This window comes from Pseudophryne corroboree, unplaced genomic scaffold (assembly GCF_028390025.1).
Source record: "Pseudophryne corroboree isolate aPseCor3 unplaced genomic scaffold, aPseCor3.hap2 scaffold_1531, whole genome shotgun sequence".
Lineage (NCBI taxonomy): Eukaryota > Metazoa > Chordata > Amphibia > Anura > Myobatrachidae > Pseudophryne > Pseudophryne corroboree.
In genome coordinates this window covers 101,728-121,610 of record NW_026968163.1, presented here as the reverse complement: position 1 = coordinate 121,610, position 19,883 = coordinate 101,728, and the positions used below count along the sequence as shown (strand labels likewise).

The 19,883-nt window shown below is 43.2% G+C and overlaps 1 protein-coding gene across 1 annotated transcript in view; it reads right to left on the bottom strand.

Moving 5' to 3' along the window:
* Positions 1–2,803: 2,803 nt before the first annotated feature.
* Positions 2,804–19,883, bottom strand: part of LOC135000243 (very-long-chain 3-oxoacyl-CoA reductase-B-like) — a 37,091-nt gene continuing 20,011 nt past the window's right edge. The window contains exons 2-5 of the mRNA XM_063951489.1: positions 7,742–7,788; positions 7,592–7,667; positions 4,371–4,481; positions 2,804–2,896 (exon numbers count right to left, since the gene is read on the bottom strand). Coding sequence (XP_063807559.1) covers positions 2,820–2,896; positions 4,371–4,481; positions 7,592–7,667; positions 7,742–7,788 — 311 coding nt within the window. The 3' untranslated portion in view covers positions 2,804–2,819. The remainder of the gene's footprint in view (positions 2,897–4,370; positions 4,482–7,591; positions 7,668–7,741; positions 7,789–19,883) is intronic.

The following is a 19,883-nucleotide window of genomic DNA, read 5'->3' as shown; positions in this document are numbered from 1 at the left end:
TCCGTACTCTGCAAAAAAAATAATGGATGGGGCGGGTGAAGCGCGCTGGCGCACTGGCGTCACCGTTGTGACGTGCCCCGGCCGCATTCCTGGCGCAAGCGCCGGCAGTGTAACTTGAAACTTTAGTTTAGAATTTCATAAAAAATTGCACTGGGCCGCATTACTAGCCGACCTGGGCCGCATGCGGCCCGCGGGCCTCGGGTTGGACAAGCCTGGTGTAGAGTATAGAGGGGTTTGTAATATAGTGTTGGATATAGAGCGGTATGTAATATAGTGTAGTATATAGAGGGGTATGTAATATAGTGTAGGGTATAGAGGGGTCTGTAATATAGTGTAGGGTATAGAGGGGTCTGTAATATAGTTTAGGGTATAGAGGGGTCCGTGTAATATAGTGTAGAGTATAGAGCCGTATGTAATATAGTGTAGAGTATAGAGGGGTCTGTAATATAGTGTAGGGTATAGAGGGGTATGTAATATAGTGTAGTGTATAGAGGGGTCTGTAATATAGTTTAGGGTATAGAGGGGTCCGTGTAATATAGTGTAGGGTATAGAGCCGTATGTAATATAGTGTAGAGTATAGAGGGGTCTGTAATATAGTGTAGGGTATAGAGGGGTATGTAATATAGTGTAGTGTATAGAGGGGTCTGTAATATAGTGTAGTATATAGAGGGGTATGTAATATAGTGTAGGATATAGAGCGGTATGTAATATAGTGTAGGGTATAGAGGGGTCTGTAATATAGTGTAGGGTATAGAGGGGTCCGTGTAATATAGTGTAGGGTATAGAGCGGTATGTAATATAGTGTAGAGTATAGAGGGGTTTGTAATATAGTGTAGGATATAGAGCGGTATGTAATATAGTGTAGGGTATAGAGGGGTCTGTAATATAGTTTAGGGTATAGAGGGGTCTGTAATATAGTTTAGGGTATAGAGGGGTCTGTAATATATTGTAGGGTATAGAGGGGTATGTAATATAGTTTAGGGTATAGAGGGGTCCGTGTAATATAGTGTAGGGTATAGAGCGGTATGTAATATAGTGTAGGGTATAGAGGGGTTTGTAATGTAGTGTAGAGTATAGAGGGGTCTGTAATATAGTGTAGGGTATACAGGGGTATGTAATATAGTGTAGGGTATAGAGGGGTATGTAATATAGTGTAGAGTATAGAGGGGTCTGTAATATAGTGTAGGGTATACAGGGGTATGTAATATAGTGTAGGATATAGAGGGGTCTGTAATATATTGTAGGGTATAGAGGGGTCTGTAATATAGTTTAGGGTATAGAGGGGTCCGTGTAATATAGTGTAGGGTATAGAGCGGTATGTAACATTGGCCCTCATTCCGAGTTGATCGGTCGCAAGGCGAATTTAGCAGAGTTACACACGCTAAGCCGCCGCCTACTGGGAGTGAATCTTAGCTTCTTAAAATTGCGAACGATGTATTCGCAATATTGCGATTACTAACTACTTAGCAGTTTCAGAGTAGCTCCAGACTTACTCTGCCTGTGCGATCATTTCAGTGCTTGTCGTTCCTGGTTGACGTCACAAACACACCCAGCGTTCGCCCAGGCACTCCCACCGTTTCTCCGGCCACTCCTGCGTTTTTTCCGGAAACGGTAGCGTTTTCAGCCACACGCCCCTGAAACGCCGTGTTTCCGCCCAGTAACACCCATTTCCTGTCAATCACATTACGATCGCCGGAGCGAAGAAAAAGCTGTGAGTAAAAATACTTTCATCATAGTAAAGTTACTTGGCGCAGTCGCAGTGCGAACATTGCGCATGCGTACTAAGCGGATTTTCACTGCGATGCGATGAAAAATACCGAGCGAACAACTCGGAATGAGGGCCATAGTGTAGAGTATAGAGGGGTATGTAATATAGTGTAGAGTATAGAGGGGTATGTAATATAGTGTAGGGTATAGAGGGGTATGTAATATAGTGTAGAGTATAGAGGGGTATGTAATATAGTGTAGAGTATAGAGGGGTATGTAATATAGTGTAGAGTATAGAGGGGTCTGTAATATAGTGTAGGGTATAGAAGGGTCCGTGTAATATAGTGTAGGGTATAAAGGGGTATATAATATAGTATAGTGTATAGAGGGGTATGTAATATAGTATAGGGTATAGAGAGGTCTGTAATATAGTGTAGGATATAGAGGGGTATGTAATATAGTGTAGGGTATAGAGGGGTATGTAATATAGTGTAGGGTATAGAGGGGTTTGTAATATAGTGTAGGATATAGAGGGGTATGTAATATAGTGTAGGGTATAGAGGGGTATGTAATATAGTGTAGGGTATAGAGGGGTATGTAATATAGTGTAGGATATAGAGGGGTATGTAATATAGTGTAGGATATAGAGGGGTATGTAATATAGTGTAGGGTATAGAGGGGTATGTAATATAGTGTAGGGTATAGAGGGGTTTGTAATATAGTGTAGGATAAAGAGGGGTATGTAATATAGTGTAGGGTATAGAGGGGTATGTAATATAGTGTAGGATATAGAGGGGTATGTAATATAGTGTACGGTATAGAGGTGTATGTAATATGGGTGGTCATTCCGAGTTTTGACCGTTGGTATTGCGTCCGCCAGTAAATCAACTGCTACCCATTTAGACTAAAGGAGGCCTGCGTGCAGATGTCTATGGGACCCAATCTTGCCTCCATAATGCCCCTCTCCCTATTGAGCCAACCAGGTTGCTACCCCTGCCAGAAAGTTGGCAAGTATGGTTTGTGTTCACAGTTTCACTAATACAAAATTAACAATAGTAATAAACTAGAACAAAATGTAATGTATGCATATTCAACTCCAGTATTTATCACACTTACTGTACCTGGTCTACATCGGGCACATCGAGAATCTTACATTCCAATTCACTATATAATATTCCAACATTATTTACTGTAACAGAGAACCACGTAATTAATTTCATGTTGGCATTACATAAGGTGATAAAAAAAGGTAAGAGTTAGAGAAATGCCCGCAAGGGGCTTCATTGCGCTTGCCACCCCCCCAACCGGCATTCTGCGGCCGTGATTCCAACCACCGGTAACCCATACCCAATCCTGAGTTAATAACTGTGACTTTTATCACACAATTCAGCAATATTGTACGGTCTTTTATATATCATTCCTAGATTTTAGATGAATGCCTCTTACATATTTTCATTGATTGTGTGAAACCAAATGTAACCAGTTAAGGTTAGTGGATTTGAATGTGATCTTTGTCCCGCATACAGACTCACAACCTGCAGCTCAAGACCAATGTGCTATTGTTCCCTCATAGACCAGGTCTTGAAACATTAATGCATTGTATAACACTAATATGAGTTATCCAATTATGTAGTTTTCTTACAAGAAAACTACATCTCTTTGTTAATATTATTGTCACAGGCAATGCTGCCCTCTGTTGCTAATAACTAATAGAGCACTAATATACAGTATGTATAATATACATTTGTATACATTAAATGGGAGCTAATAGACTGCCCTTAGCTTGCCATATCACCTACGAGAGCTTCAGGTGAAATCTGAGACTGCAGATATTCACCAAACCTGCTTTGCTGCTGGATGTAGGCCATTTCCAGGAGAAAAGTGGGGAAGGGGGGCTCCATAAATGTGACCTAATTGCAATGTAAGTTGATTTCACTTTGAACTGCTCTAAAGTGTACCCAAGCTGAGTACATTTTTGATATACATTATTATTTTAATAAATTGCTGTCTGCTTTGTATTTTACTTTATACATCTGATTGTGTGTCTTTACTCAGTTACAGTACGTGCTATTTGCCATTGGTAACCTTGTGTTAAGAGCCCGTCCAGGACCAAATGACTGAGCATACTTACTGTATTTGCTTTCAGAGGCACCCCATCCAGGAGATCTCTCAAAGATAGGTACAGGGTGCTGGTGTGGGGGTCATGATCATGCGATTCCCATAGTAATGGCAATACAGCATTATGCATGCCCAGGGATGGGGGAGGTTTAATGCTATTGCACTAGTCTCCCAGGATCCTGAGGAGGAACTTAACAAATGTGGGAGTCTAACCGGGGAATGCTCCTGTGTGCAGGATAAGATCTCCTGGCCACCACGTGAATCACTATAGAAACTGTTGGGGAATAACACAGATTTACCCCTAAGAACTATGGGGTCTATTTAATAAGCCTTGCAGAGAGATACAATGGAGAGAGATAAAGTACCAACAAATCAGCTCCTAACTGTCATTTTTCAAACACAGCCTGAGACATGGCAGTTAGGAGCTGGTTGGCTGGTACTTTATCTCAGTCCATTTTATCTCCCTCCAAGGTTTAGTAAATAGGCCCCTATGTGCTTTACCCACAACGTCAGATGGAAACACCAAGCCCTGGTTTGATAACTACCAAGGATTCCAATGTCCATGTCCTTTAAACCTTCTTCAATTTTGGGGTAGATTTCAGGTCCTCCTGTGAAATCCACCTGGATTATCTTGGTTTTGCGTCCTGTCTGGAGCTCTGTGGAGGAAACATACACGCAGGTCACAAACATACTCAGCAGCCGGATGAAGATCCCTATTCTAGCTGTAACCGGGGCGGGGAACCGGTTCTCCTGCCAGGATGAAGCCAGTTGGTATCACAGTCACACCAGATGGTGGTATCATTACGTGTACACACTGTACGCTCTCTGGAAACTTTTACACCCCCAATGGTCCTATTGCTAAACTAGGTAAAGATCATCTAAGCTGTGATTTTTGCCCCAAAATGTAAAACAGCAATATTGTTAAATACTAAACCAGACGCGTTTTACAATTAATATCATTGACGGTTGACATTTTTTGGTAAAAACTGCTGCTTAGTGAATGTAGCCCTGAGTATCTGGGTGTTTTTAGCTTAAAGTCACCTACTGTATCGCTATAATTGATTATTAAATTGATGCAGCTGAGCCGTACTCCAATGACGGGAACTTACTAGCCCGGAGTGGCTAAGGGCTAACCCTCAACTTTGCCTGGCCGGTCTGGAGGAACAGGAGGAGGGGGGGGGGGAGGCATAAACAAGGGTGACCCTGTTGGACATGCATAATGGAATAGATTGCCTAAACCTGGGTTTTCGACTCTAACAATAATAATAATAATAATAATTACTATTAAAAATGGAAAACATTGTAACATTAAAACAAAATCTCCCCGTCTCTCTCTCTCTCCACCTCGCCTTTACATCATCTAGGCAGCATTATATACTGTTAGCGCCTGTGGATATAAAGAAAGCGGGTGTGGTATGTAGGGTTGACAGTAACTAGGTCGACCACTATTGGTCGACAGTAACTAGGTCAACAATGTTTAGGTTGACCACTATTGGTCGACAGTAACATGGTCAAGGTTGACAGCTCAAAAGTTCGACATGAGTTTTTTAATGTTTTTTTTTTTGTGTCGTTTTCTCCGTACAGTGACTGGGAACCCCAATTAGTGCACAGTGTTCGCTCGCCATGCTTCGGGCAAGGTGCCTCGCGGCGCTCGACGCAGGTTACTATTCCCAATCGTAGTCCGCGTGGATCGTTAAGTATGAAAAAGTTCAAAAAAAGAAAAAAAAATGTGAAAACTCATGTTGACCTTTTGACCTACAATATGTTGACCTAGAGGCCCTGTCAACCTAGAAGTCGACCTAAACATTGTTGACCTAGACACTGTCGACCTAGAGACCGGATCCCAAAGAAAACAGGTTTTTGAAGACATTAAATTGAATCTACTGAGAGCGATTCCCATACTTACTAGTTACTGATGTTCTGATCACTATAAGGAGTTTTATCCTTGTCACAGTCATTAGCAGATTTATTTAATTATACTTTATCATATTTTATTTATTAAGTAAATTCAACATGTTGTTTTACTAGTTTTACAATTTTCTTCTGAGCGTTGTGGTTTTTACCGACATATCGCCATTTACCTATTAGTGATACAGATACTATTGCTTGTAAAGAATCCATCGACATAGGCAAACGCAGGGGGGGGTTTCCAATTGCCCTGAAACTCCCCCTTCCTCACAGCCTGGTCAGCGGCCACTACATGCAGTAATAAGGGCGGGATGGGGCTGATCCACATTCCGAGTGGCAGCAGATTCCTCTACCAGGTCTGCTGTGTGTGTCTGTGGATCTGAGAGCTCAGTCATCACACCAGAGAGAGGATCTGGTAAGTGGTTACCGTGATCATTGGCCGGCATACAGAGGGAGCCATCCTCATCTATCCCTATAATAGGATTAACTGAGCCAGGGCAGTCGGATTTAGGGGGTCATTCAGACCCGATCGCACGCTGCAGTTTTTTGCAGCCGTACGGTCGGGTCTGAACAGCGCACGCGTGGGGGGCTGCAATGCGCTGGGCGCGTTGTTGCACGGCGACGGAGGTCGCCGGACAGCGATGGCTTCTACGAAGAAATCGATCACACCGGCGATCGCAAGAAGATTGACAGGAAGAAGGCGGACCTGGGCGGATAATCACCGTTTCCTGGGAGAGTCCGGACGAACGCAGGCGTGCCCGGACGTTTCTAGGGAGGGATCCTGATGTCCGCTCTAAACCGGGTCATCGCAGTGGGTGGGTAAATCCTGAGCTGTGCAGGGACTGCACAAGTGATCGCTCCCCTGCACAGCCCTAACCCCCTCCCGTTTAGGCGGCGATTACCAGGTCGCAGCAGCGCAAAAAACGGCCGGCGTGCGACCAGTCTGAATTAGGCCCATAATCCCCTGCTGTAATGTTCTCTCTGTATTGTATTGCAGCTGAGAACAATAGATGAAGGCTTATGCTAATAAATCTTGGTGCACCTTGGTGCAGCAGAGAAGGCTAGATGAATGTGGCTCCATCTGTTTGTCTGATGTACTGTACAGTATTACTGGGTTTACCATACCATCCCTTTAAACCGGGACGCTCATGGATGACACAGATTCTGTGCCTAAAGCTCTGATGCGTCTAAGTGTCCTGTGATATAAATCACTAGTGAGACCACATCTTGAATACTGTGTGCAATTTTGGGCACCATACTACAAGAAGGATATCCTGGAGCTAGAAAAGGTTCAGAGGCGGGCGACCAAACTAATCAAGGGCATGGAGACGCTGGAATACGAGGAAAGGCTTGCAAGGCTAGGCATGTTTACATTGGAAAAGAGGAGACTAAGAGGGGACATGATCAACATCTACAAATATATAAGGGGTCAATACACAGAGCTCGGGAGGGACCTGTTTTCTATAAGATCAGCACAGGGACACGTGGTCACTCGCTTAGATTAGAGGAGAGGAGTTTCCGCACATTGAGGAAAAGGGTTTTTTCACAGTAAGGACAATACGTGTTTGGAATTCTCTGCCTGAGAGAGTAGTAACGGCGGACTCAGTCAACAACTTTAAGAATGGGTTAGAGAAATTCCTATTGGATAAAGTTATTCAGGGTTATGGTGCGTAGGCACGCATTAAAGTTAATTTAACTAGTCCTAACATAAAAATAACTAGTCCTATAATAAGACTGCATAGGAGACCACAAATAGGTTGAACTCGATGGACAATTGTCTTTTTTCAACCTTACTATGTTACTATGTGATACCATGCAAACCACTGACAGATGGCGACCAAACGCCGGGATCTCTCACCTATACCTTCCGCAACGCTCTGCAGCTTCTTCAGAGTCCGACTGATGAGGACGACATTGAGTCCCCTCCTGGCCAACTATGGACAAGAAACGTGTGTGAGATACAGAGTCCACATTCAGGTGGGTGACAGACACCATGATGTATACTGACCTCCTCTGCGTAGGCTTTTCCTATTCCATCTGATGCCCCTGTTACCACTATATGCAAAAAAATACAAATACAGATTTTAAGTAGAGAAACCAGGAGAACGGTGTCAATGTAATCCTTGTACAGAACAACTTGTTACAGCATAAACAATCAGCAGATTTACAGTAATTGGTCAGTGTCTCATCAGGCTAATAACCACCTTACTATACTAGAATGTTTTACAGGTTTCTTTTTTGAGTGATAACTACGTACAAGTCTTTAAAACGCCAATTTCCAGGGGGTACCCGCAAATACTAAGGATCCCCTAAATGTATGTAGGACCGTGAGATCCCTGATTCTGACTCTACCTTTTGCAAAAGTTTCCAGAAGAGGGACCTGTAGGATCCATCCCAGGTATTATTATTATTATTATTATTATTATTATTATCATCAGTAGTAGAGAAGCATATTCCATTGTGTTTTACAATTGTAACAACAGTAATAGAACAAAACTTCGTAATAAATAGAGATGAGCGGGTTTGGATCTCGGAGAACTGGACCCACACAAACTCCACGATCCGGCTTGGGGATTCCCGCCAGACTCGTATCCCAAAATGATGAAAAACGTCATCATCCCACTGTCGGATTCTCACAGTGTTTTGGATTCTTTAAAGGTCCCGGTGATCTGCGCCATATTCACTTCGGCTGTGGAGAGTGCACTGAACGGACGTGTCCGCCTCAGTGCTGGGTTGTGGGGCTGGTGGCTGCTGTATTGCTGGTGTATCAGTCCAGGGGTGCTCTCTCTGTCGCCTGGTGGTGTATCTGATAACAAGGGGTGCTCTGTCCACCTAGGCGTGATCTGTCCATCCATCCAGGGGCTCCGCCCCAGTGTAAAATTACAATAATAAAAGCTAAAAAGCCTAAAATTGTAAACAAAAATATATATAGATTTTTTTGTTTGTGCTGTACTCCAGTGAACTATACAATTTTTATGCAGAATATTATTATTTCATACATATTGTGCGACACTGTTGGTGAAATTAAACCGCTGTGTTTGATTACTATTTCTGACTCATACACATATTGCGCAACACTGTGGGTGTAGGTGGTATCACAGTAATATATTTTCGTACTCATACATATTGTGTGACACTGCAGGTGAAATTAAACCAGTGTTTGATTACTATTTCTGACTCACACACGTATTATGTGACACTGTGGGTGAAGGTGTATCACAGTAATACATTTTATTTTTTAATCATACGCGTATTGTGTGACACTGTGGGTGAAATTAAACCACAGTGTTTGATTACTATTTCTGAGTCATACTCGTATTGTGACTCTGTAGGTGGTACATTTTTTGTACAAATTGTGGCGTGTGCTGTACCCCACTTTGATTATGTTTGTTAATACTTGATAGATATGAAGGAGCAACAATTGAGAGGAGAGCAGGAAGCACATACTAGTGCTGCAGCTGCCACCAGTCATGACAATACAAGTTCGTCAACGTCATCTACTAAAGCCGATGCCCAGTGGCATAAAGGGCTTAAGTCAGGGCATGTAAAATCAAAGAAGCAATACAATACAGTGGTAAAGAAAATAACATCAATAGAAAATGTAGCTGCAGAAAAACATAAAATTGGCAATATGCCATTCACCACACAAAGTGGCAAGGAAAGACTCAGGGCTTGGCCTTTATTTATAAGTGGTGGTTCTGCAACTATTAGTGAGGCATCTTCTGCTTATCATGACGATACAGAAACATTTCACTCAGAGTCTAGAAGAGGTGTCAAAAAAATGAAAACAACTAAGTAGTAGAAAAAAACTGCATTCAGAAATGTTACACATTCCTGGGGAACGTTTAGGGGTGTCAACATTAGCTATTTGTGAGTCTGACATTTCTCACGCTGTCCTCATAGAGAAGCCTCTTTCACCTCCTTCCACCATTTCTGAACCATCTACACATGTGGGGAGCTGTACATGTAAAGATGGTGATGAGGGCATAATAGAAATTGAGGATTCATGTGTGGAAGTGGAACAAGATGAGGGGGATATGTGTATGCTACTACTATCTGACACTTAGAATGTTGATGACGTTGTGTATGTAAGTCATCCTGACATTGATTGTGAAGGCATCTGCTCCATTTGTGAGACCAAAGTTAGCAGAGATAGGCATATTAGTTAAATAGGCACCTCCTCCATGTTACGTCATTTGCGGTGAATGTATGATTTTTTTTTACAAGAATATAATGTAATTAACACTCTCATCATCAACCTCCTCATTAGTAATTGGAGGTAGTCCTTCAAAAAAATAGTTTTATGGGAGTCCAAACAAAGCAAGCACTTCAGCCACACAAGTGTCAGTCCCTGTCGCTGAAGTGCTTGGTTTGTTACACGGTGCATGTTCTTTTTAATATCCAACATAAGGGTGGGAGGGAGGGAAGGACAATTCCATCTTGCACCACTTTTCATTTCTGCATTAATATGTGTAAATGTTTCATAGATGTGCTATAAACTGCCATATGTTTGTGCTGCTGCTCTGTCAGTTAGTAACAAGCCAGCTCACTATTACCTTTGGCCTAAGACAGATGAAATCAATATTGTTAACTGTGAGGTGGTCAAAATTGACTGGAAATGAGTGGAAATTAATGTCATTGAGGTTAATAATACTGTAGGAATAAAAACAGGCCAACATTCTGTGAGTTTAGCTGTCTTTTAAAAAAAATACAGATCCAAAAACCACAAAGGCGGTTCAGGCAAAACCAATCCACATCCAAAACACAAAGTAGATACAGATCCAAAACCCAAGATTTGGGCCCGGCGCACATCTCTAGTAATAACAGAGGTAGGAAGGCCCTGCTCGCAAGCTTACAATCTATAGGGAAGTAGGGATACTAGAGGATAGGTGCTACCTACTACATAATGGTTCTGCTAGATTGCAAAGGTTCTTAATGAGCTGTATGTTATGGTCACACAGTGATGTGGCCCTGGGATCAGGAGGATGGGAGTGATGTGAGGATGTGTGTAGACTGTATACAGGTTATGTCATTGGAAAGGAAAACTGACAGTATAAAGGTTATGTGGGTGGGTCTGGAATGTGATAAGCTTGCCTGTAGAGGTGAGTTTTCAGAGAACGTTTGAAGGTTTGGAGACTAGAGGATAGTCTTATTGTGTGTGGGAGGGCATTCCACAGAGTGGGTGCAGCCCGAAGAAAGTCATGCAATGGTGAGTTGGCATTACCGATCCTTTTATTCTAAAACATTGCAGAAATGGTCTTGGTCTCTGCATGTGATCTATGGTACATTCAGAGTGATCCTTAATTTCTTATTGCTGTGATAATGGACCATCAGACATTCTAATTATCAGGACCTAGATATGATAGATAATTACTATGGCCGTTAAGCAAAGATGTCTCATAAAAATATCCCAAATCTATTCCGCTTCTCATCAGCCATGTTGGTGGAGTTTCTCACCTTTGGGACTATCTAGAGGCTACAATGGCTAACGCTGTAGTCAAGCTCCTGAGTGTTTCCGGAACCGGGTAAATTCATCAAGAAAGCAGCATCTATAGGTTTATATGGCAGCTGCTGTTGCAGTCGAAAACGGGGGACCACATCTAATATCTCTGATATCAGCTACGGTCCCTGCAGTGCATAATAATTGCAAGTACCCCTTGAAAACTGATGTTTTCAGGGGATATTCTGCAAATACAGCATTCATTGATAAATATGCCTCTATATCTACTAACAGACTTTGGATAACTTACTCTGTCAGAACCAAAATTCTTGCGCAAAACAAAATTCTCAGAGGTGTTCAAGATTGCCAGTGTGCAATAATGAAATACCTTCAGTCTTTCAGCATAAACACATATTATATGGTCCCCAGAATGATGTTGCTATAGCCACAAAAATCTTAGTATATGCAAATGAACATCATAGTACTTTTGCTCATGTATGAAAATAATACCAGGTACTGCGCCATTGCCCGGTACATGCATATTCTTTAACACGCGTTTCACCGTGTGGTGGCTTGATCGCACTGCTCTGTTTAGGCATCTACCAGGGTATGATCTATGCATATTAACACTCACAGGAGTGGGCAATAAGTGGCTCTACAGCTGCTGATGAACTACTAAGCCCACCAAGCAAGCAAAACTATGGCAGGGCATGCTGGCATGTGTAGTCCCATAGCAGCTTGTGGACCGCTTATTGCTCACCCATTCACTATACTATCTATACAGGGCTGGATTAAGGCTGGTGGGAGCCCCCACTGCTACTACTATTGTTGTCAAAGTCACACACACACACACACACACACACACACACACACAATAACTTAAAGACGCACATACATTGTCACTTACAGACAAACACACACACACACACACACATCACTTGCAGAGCAACATCAGGGAGCAGAGGCCGAGCAGCAGACACCGGTGGCTGTCAGTCACTGTTTCCCATATCCCGCAAGACAGAAAGGAGATTCCTACAATTCAAAATGCAGGGAGTGAGGGACGCTAATGTGTGGGGGGCCCTGGGACGGCTGCCTCTATCACCCCTGCATTAATCCCAGAATCTATGTACCCTGGTCTTCTTTCTAGGATGGACTCTCTTTGAGATCCTTATTTTCAGACTCCTGTGCTGTGTTAATCCCATCAAGGTTCTGCCTCAAAAGCAGATCCAACCACATACAGTACTCCTGTTTTTCTACCAAGGTTGGATAGCTGTCTGCGTTCTCTCACTATCCTGTTCACTGCTCAGTAGCACACAGGGGAGCAGCAGAGGCAGGAAGAATATCCACATAACCTTCATACTTTCTTCTTTTTTTCCCCTTTTTCCTTTTTTTTTAATCTATACTTAAACATAAACCCTGAAGTACGCAACCAGACCCCTGAAGGTAAGAATAGGGGAGCACCTCCGTAACATCAGGAAGGGGTTGGAAACTCACTCCCTTTCCTCACATTTTAAACAGAATCATAATTGTGATACAGGCCACATAAAAAAAATTTCTTTGACTTGAAACAAATTAGGAAGGATAAAAGACACTGTAATATTACAAGTTCAATTGCTAAAAGCGAAATGAAAATGATCTTTCAATATGGAACTTTAATCCCTGGTGGATTAAACAGTGATTTTGAAGTAAAATGGTTTTTGTGATAGTCTTGGAATATGTCATATATCGATTCAACATCTTCTGTCTATGCATACTTTAATTTTTTTCAGCATTTAACAATGGACTTTAAAAGGACTATTGTGGTTATGGAATATAAAGAGAAAGAACATGAGAAGAGGGACCAACTGAAAATGGAGGAAATGGACATTTTAAAATAGAGTTAAAAAGATGTCATGTCGGGAGGGACCTCGGGATAATGGCCGCCTCGCTACATCCGGTGACGTCACTTCCGGGAAGATTAAGGGAGAATTATGCAGCTAGATCCGAGCCACATTATGCAGCGAACACGGGAGGTGACGCGACCGGATGTGGGGACGCTTCCGGTTCCGGCTGGCATTGTAACACAGCCGATGTGAGGGAACTGGTTGGCGGAAGCAGCTGGACACTTACGTCTAGGCACTTCCGGTAGCGGAGGTCGGACACGGATGTTTGGCAAAGGGGATGGTCCCCTTTCTGGCGGGAAATTGTGGAAATAACGCCTATGTGGGGGCGGGGAGTGGGGTAACCCTGAAACATGTATTAGAATAGGAAACCATTGTATTAGTCATAGGGAAATTTAAAAATGCTGGTTTTGTATTAACTTAACAGGCCATTGGTGGAAAGATTGAAGGAGTGGTATAAATATCTGTGATTGTACAGGAGTCCCTTATACCTTGAAAAAGATCCTCCATAGGATCGAAACACGTCGGTGGGACTTCTTCTTTCCATGGTGTACCTGTCTGGAAAAGCGGTGAGACTTTTTTTCCCAATTTCTGGGATCCATTTAACATCTAGGGAAATAAGTCTCTCCTAACCGGACAAAAAGGGTCACCTTTTTATGTTAATTTTTATGTGTTTTTATGGAATATTTCGTATGTTTTGGAGACCATTTCCAATTTTGTGGAATAAAATTTGTCATTTTTATACTATCTGGTGGTGATCGCCCTCTATAAATAACGGAGTTGATGTGGAACTAATGAGGAAGACGCCTGAGGTGTTTACTATATGCAAACAAGTCAAGAGGACCACAGTGAGTCGGATGTAGAGGGGGGAACCCCGACACATTTTATCTGTATGGTGGTTTCAATCAAAGAAAAAGAGATATAACGAAAGGCTTTTAAAACAACCCTTTTTTGTGAGTACTCTGTGTAAGGGGGTAACCCCAAGAACAGTTATACACAGGTGGTGGGATAACTCCAGAAAGGTGTTAAAGAGACTCCAGAATACTGTGGAATATCATCACAGGACTATATTATTTTCAACTCATTGTATTAGCACTCAAGTGTGAGTGTTTTACATAGGGGGTAACCCCGGTAATGAACACATATAAGAGTGGTGGTGGTAGAGTTCCAGGAATCTAATAAGAAGTGTTGAAATATTGTGAAATATTGTAACAGGATTACACTATTTTTTCGTGTTTGTCTTTTTCTTTTCATGTTATTTGAATCCTCACCTGTGAAGATAACAAGGAACTCATTTGAACAGGGGAGTAGATATTTTTCTTCCTATACTTAGCGCTGTTTCTGTTTGATCGAATTTCTATTGCGTATATTGTGTAAAGTGATTGGTGTATCACTTAGATCTACAGTTTGGCTGCTTCGTATTGCGCCTAGTAAGAAACTCCAAACTTTTGTTCATAAACCCTGAAGTGACTGACACAAGTCATGTTTCATTTGCCCATGGTTGATGTACCAGTTATACGCTATTATATATGGTATTCTCAGTCTCAGATGAACCTGTTTGAATGTCACTGTTATCAGCTGTTATATTGCCTGTTGGGGATGCGGTTCTGTGACCGGCGTTCAGGAGACCGCCGGTCACAACACTTCCCCCTACATCCCACCCATAGAGTGGGAATAGAACCTGTGGCAACTACAGGTCGCCACTGAGCCCACTACGCTCGCCCCAATGCCCCCCCCCCCCAGCTGGCATTCCGCTTCCAGGATCCTGGCGGAGGTATGCTGAGGAGACCGCCGGTCATGCATACCCAACCCCATTAACTGTGAAAGATTTACAACAGCTGTTATTACCCCTCACCCCCCCCCATGTGTCACTATTAGCAATACTTATTTATTTATTTATTAACAGTTTCTTATATAGCGCAGCATATTCCGTTGCGCTTTACAATTAGAACAACAGTAATAGAACAAAACTGGGTAAAAACAGACAGACAGAGGTAGGAAGGCCCTGCTCGCAAGCTTACAATCTATAGGGAAATAGGCATAGATACACAAGGTGTCACAACTGAGGGCTGATGACCGTGACTGGGAGCCTCAGTTGTAGGGGTTGACGGGTACTTGAACTTAGGGGGAGCCATGTGACTCCTGGACATGCGTAAAGACCGTAGCAAGGATGCCCGAAGGCGTGACCACGACAACTGGAAATATCTTTCAGTGATTTTATTAAATGAGAAGTCATAAAACTTGCAAAAACAATAGAAAGTCACAAGTGGAAATTTAGGCGTGCATCTGGTTAATACCAGTAACCTGGAATGTAGAGAAAAGTTCTGTAAACTGTAAATGAACTAGGGTTCGCTGGAAGACTGTAGTTGTTGAAGAGTGGCTGCTGGAAAGCCGGAATACAGACACAGGTGAGTAAGGTGATGTTGTAGAGGGTTAATCACAGAGGTGTCGTGTTACACCACAGAGTGTAACACAGAGGAGTCAGGCTTGAAAGCAGGAGAGTTCACTGGAGAATCTGTAGAAGACTGCACACAGAAACCACTGGAGACAAATGAAGCACTGCAGAGAAAGTCCATGGAAGAACTGCTCACTGGAAACACTGAAGACCATTGAAGCACTGACATCCTTCAATGCTGGGACAGGCTATTTAAACCCACAGGTTAGCAGGGATTGGTGGGCAATTAACCAGAGACCAGAGTGCAGCTGCTGTGTAATCAGGCTGGGAGCAGAGTGCAGCTGATTGGCTGAAAAGTAACATGTGATGAAAACAAACATGGCTGCGCCCATGTTTGAACTTGGAGGGAAAGACTGTTTGTAACTTGCATGTGAGTTTTAACCATGAAGCTGCCAGAATCACAGTAAAGAGATTTGAGACAATGAGATGCAGCATGCTGCACACAGACAGCGCAGATGGAATCCAGGCTTGGGACACTGGGACAGTCTCAGGAGGCATTTGGAAGGTAAATACTAATAAGGAATTACCTGGATCGTGACAGTACCCTCCCCTTTAGGAGTGGCCCCAGGACACTTCTTAGGCTTGAGGAGGAAATCTGGCGTGGAAAGCCTGAAGCAACTGGATTGCTAGAAGTCCTCCCAATCTTCTTCATCTGAAAGGACTGAGGAATAACATGTAGAAGGTCCCTTTCCTGGATTAGAAGTACGAGAAAATCGTGCTTTTGAAGCTAGCACTCCAATAAGTCTTAAATTAAATCTTGTTCTAGAACGAGGACTTTTCATACAGAGACCTGTAGAGCTTTTTGGTAATTCTGGAACCTCTTCATGCGTGAAAGCGTAACAGGAAAGAGCAGGACCTCCCATAATGTAGCTTGAGTCATCAACAAATTCACCTTCGGAACCTGAATTGAATCCTGATGAACTTGAACTGGCTGGAACCAGAGGAGTCTTTGGACTGACGGATAGGACTTGATTAGATTCGAAGGTGCTGGAATCGGCTGGAACTGAAGGAGGCTTACTGGAATCGGCTGGAACCGAAGGAGTGTGAATCCGGTTGGAACCGGAATGAGTGGTATCCAAGTGTTCAGTTAGACCATCCTGGACCAGGTCCATGCTGGATGCCAACAGGGTGGTGCTCTCTGAAAACGACAAACAGGAGTTCATAACTGCATCTGTAGCACAAAAATTTCCATCTGGGAACTCGGCTCTGGATACTTCCCTTGGGGCTGAAATTTCGGTGACCCCTCCTGGGGTTGACGAATCAGACACTTCTCTCAGGGTTGTTTTCTCCAGCACCCCTCCTGGGGTTGACAGATCAGAAACTCCTTTTTGAGAAGACTCATATGCCCCTAGTAGAGCTTGAACATTGGATACCTTTCCTGGAGCTGTAGAAACAGACGCCCCGTCTTGGGTTGCAGAATTAGATTTTCTTTTGGTGAAGAAAGTCTCATTAAATCTCTTTTGTTTCCCGGAATTGGAAATGGGGCTCCTGGACACAGGACCCCAATTGTAGAATTGGGTTTTTCTTTGATCAACTTTTATATTTTTCTTGACCGGCTCAGAAGGAGCTGAAGATTCCACATAGGAAGGTTGGAAACTAAGAATGCTGAGATTTGGAGATCTATCCCACTTCCTTGGTTTACGGAGAGAACAGTCTTTAATAAAGTGATCAGAACCCCCACAGCAGAAGCAGAGTTGAAACTGCATGCGACGCTTGCGTTCCTCTTCAGAAAGTCTAGACCGTGGCTTACTCCGGAACTTATCTTTACTTGGAGCAAGGGGAAACGACTTGGACATAGAGAGATTGGCAGCTGTTGCATCTGTGTTCTCAGCAGACTGTGGGAAGGCTTTCATGGAGATGGGAGCAGAGATAATAGGAGTATCACAGAGACACTTTGAAATAACTGGAACGATACTAGAAAGAAGGTCTTGTAACTGAACCAACAGTTGACTGAGAGTCAGGACACTGGATGCCCCTGAACCATTAAGGGTTACTTGGATTCCATCCAGCCGGGTGGAAAGGCCCTGGAGACAGCGAAAAACTTGACCCTGTGCAGCCTCCAGAAGTTCTAAGCGTGCTGCAAGTCGTTGCATCGGGTTAAACGCTTGGGCCTGGTCTCCGGCCAGATCCATTAGGTCAGTGCTTACTGTCACAACTGAGGGCTGATGACCGTGACTGGGAGCCTCAGTTGTAGGGGTTGACGGGTACTTGAACTTAGGGGGAGCCATGTGACTCCTGGACATGCGTAAAGACCGTAGCAAGGATGCCCGAAGGCGTGACCACGACGACTGGAAATATCTTTCAGTGATTTTATTAAATGAGAAGTCATAAAACTTGCAAAAACAATAGAAAGTCACAAGTGGAAATTTAGGCGTGCATCTGGTTAATACCAGTAACCTGGAATGTAGAGAAAAGTTCTGTAAACTGTAAATGAACTAGGGTTCGCTGGAAGACTGTAGTTGTTGAAGAGTGGCTGCTGGAAAGCCGGAATACAGACACAGGTGAGTAAGGTGATGTTGTAGAGGGTTAATCACAGAGGTGTCGTGTTACACCACAGAGTGTAACACAGAGGAGTCAGGATTGAAAGCAGGAGAGTTCACTGGAGAATCTGTAGAAGACTGCACACAGAAACCACTGGAGACAAATGAAGCACTGCAGAGAAAGTCCATGGAAGAACTGCTCACTGGAAACACTGAAGACCATTGAAGCACTGACATCCTTCAATGCTGGGACAGGCTATTTAAACCCACAGGTTAGCAGGGATTGGTGGGCAATTAACCAGAGACCAGAGTGCAGCTGCTGTGTAATCAGGCTGGGAGCAGAGTGCAGCTGATTGGCTGAAAAGTAACATGTGATGAAAACAAACATGGCTGCGCCCATGTTTGAACTTGGAGGGAAAGACTGTTTGTAACTTGCATGTGAGTTTTAACCATGAAGCTGCCAGAATCACAGTAAAGAGATTTGAGACAATGAGATGCAGCATGCTGCACACAGACAGCGCAGATGGAATCCAGGCTTGGGACACTGGGACAGTCTCAGGAGGCATTTGGAAGGTAAATACTAATAAGGAATTACCTGGATCGTGACACAAAGATTGATGCTACCTATTGCATAATGGTCCACCAGATTGCTAGGTTCTTAATGGGTTGTATGATGATACCCCACAAAGTTATCCAAGTGTCAGGAGGGTGTGAGACTAAAGAAAGACAAGATATGTGATGTTATGAATACTCTACAGAGGATGTAATTAGATAGGGAAGCACTGAAGGTTATGTGGGTGGGTCTGGAATTTGATAGGCTTGTCTGAAGAGGTGAGTTTTCAGGGAACATTTAAAGGTTTGGAGACTAGAGGCGAGTCTTACTGTGCGTGGGAGGGCATTCCACAGAGTGGGTGAAGCCCGGATAAAGTCCTGTAATTTTGAGTGTGAACAAGTAATGCGTGTGGATGAGAGACGTAGATCTTGTGCAGAGCGGAGAGGTCGGGTAGGGAGATATTTTGAGATGAGTGAAGAGATGTATGTTGGTGCAGTTTGGTTAATAGCCTTGTATGTGAGTAAAAGTATTTTATATTTAATACGGTAGAATACCGGTAACCAATGGAGGGACTGACAGAGCGGATCTGCAGACGATGAACGTCTGGCAAGGAAGATTAGCCTCGCAGCTGCATTCAAAATGGATTGTAGTGGTGAGAGCTTATGTTTGGGAAGACCGGTCAGGAGACTATTACAATAATCAATGCGGGAGATAATGAGAGCATGGATTAGAGTTTTTGCTGTGTCTTGTGTAAGATAAGGGCGTATTTTGGATATGTTTCTTAGATGTATGTAACATGATCTTGAGACAGATTGAATGTGGGTAACAAAGGACAGTTCAGAGTCAAGAATGACACCTAGGCAGCGAGCTTGTGGGGTAGGGGTGATTGCAGAGTTCTCAACAGTGATAGAGATATCAGGTTGGAAACTACTATTGGCCGGTGGAAATATAATTAATTCTGTTTTGGAAATATTAAGTTTGAGGTGGCGAGATGTCATCCAAGATGAAATGGCAGAAAGGCATTCAGTGACACGGCCCAATACAGATGGTGACAAATCAGGGGAGGATAGGTAGATTTGAGTATCATCCGCATACAGATGGTACTGAAATCCGAAAGAGTTGATTAGTTTGCCAAGAGATGTGGTATAGATAGAGAAAAGCAGAGGACCTAGGACTGAGCCTTGCGGTACTCCAACTGAGAGAGGTAGCGAAGGAGAGGTGGAATCAGAGAAACGAACACTGAAGGAGCGATTAGATAGGTAGGATGAGAACCAAGAAAGGGCTGTGTCCTGAATACCTAGGGATTGTAGTGTTTGTATGAGAAGAGAGTGATCAACAGTGT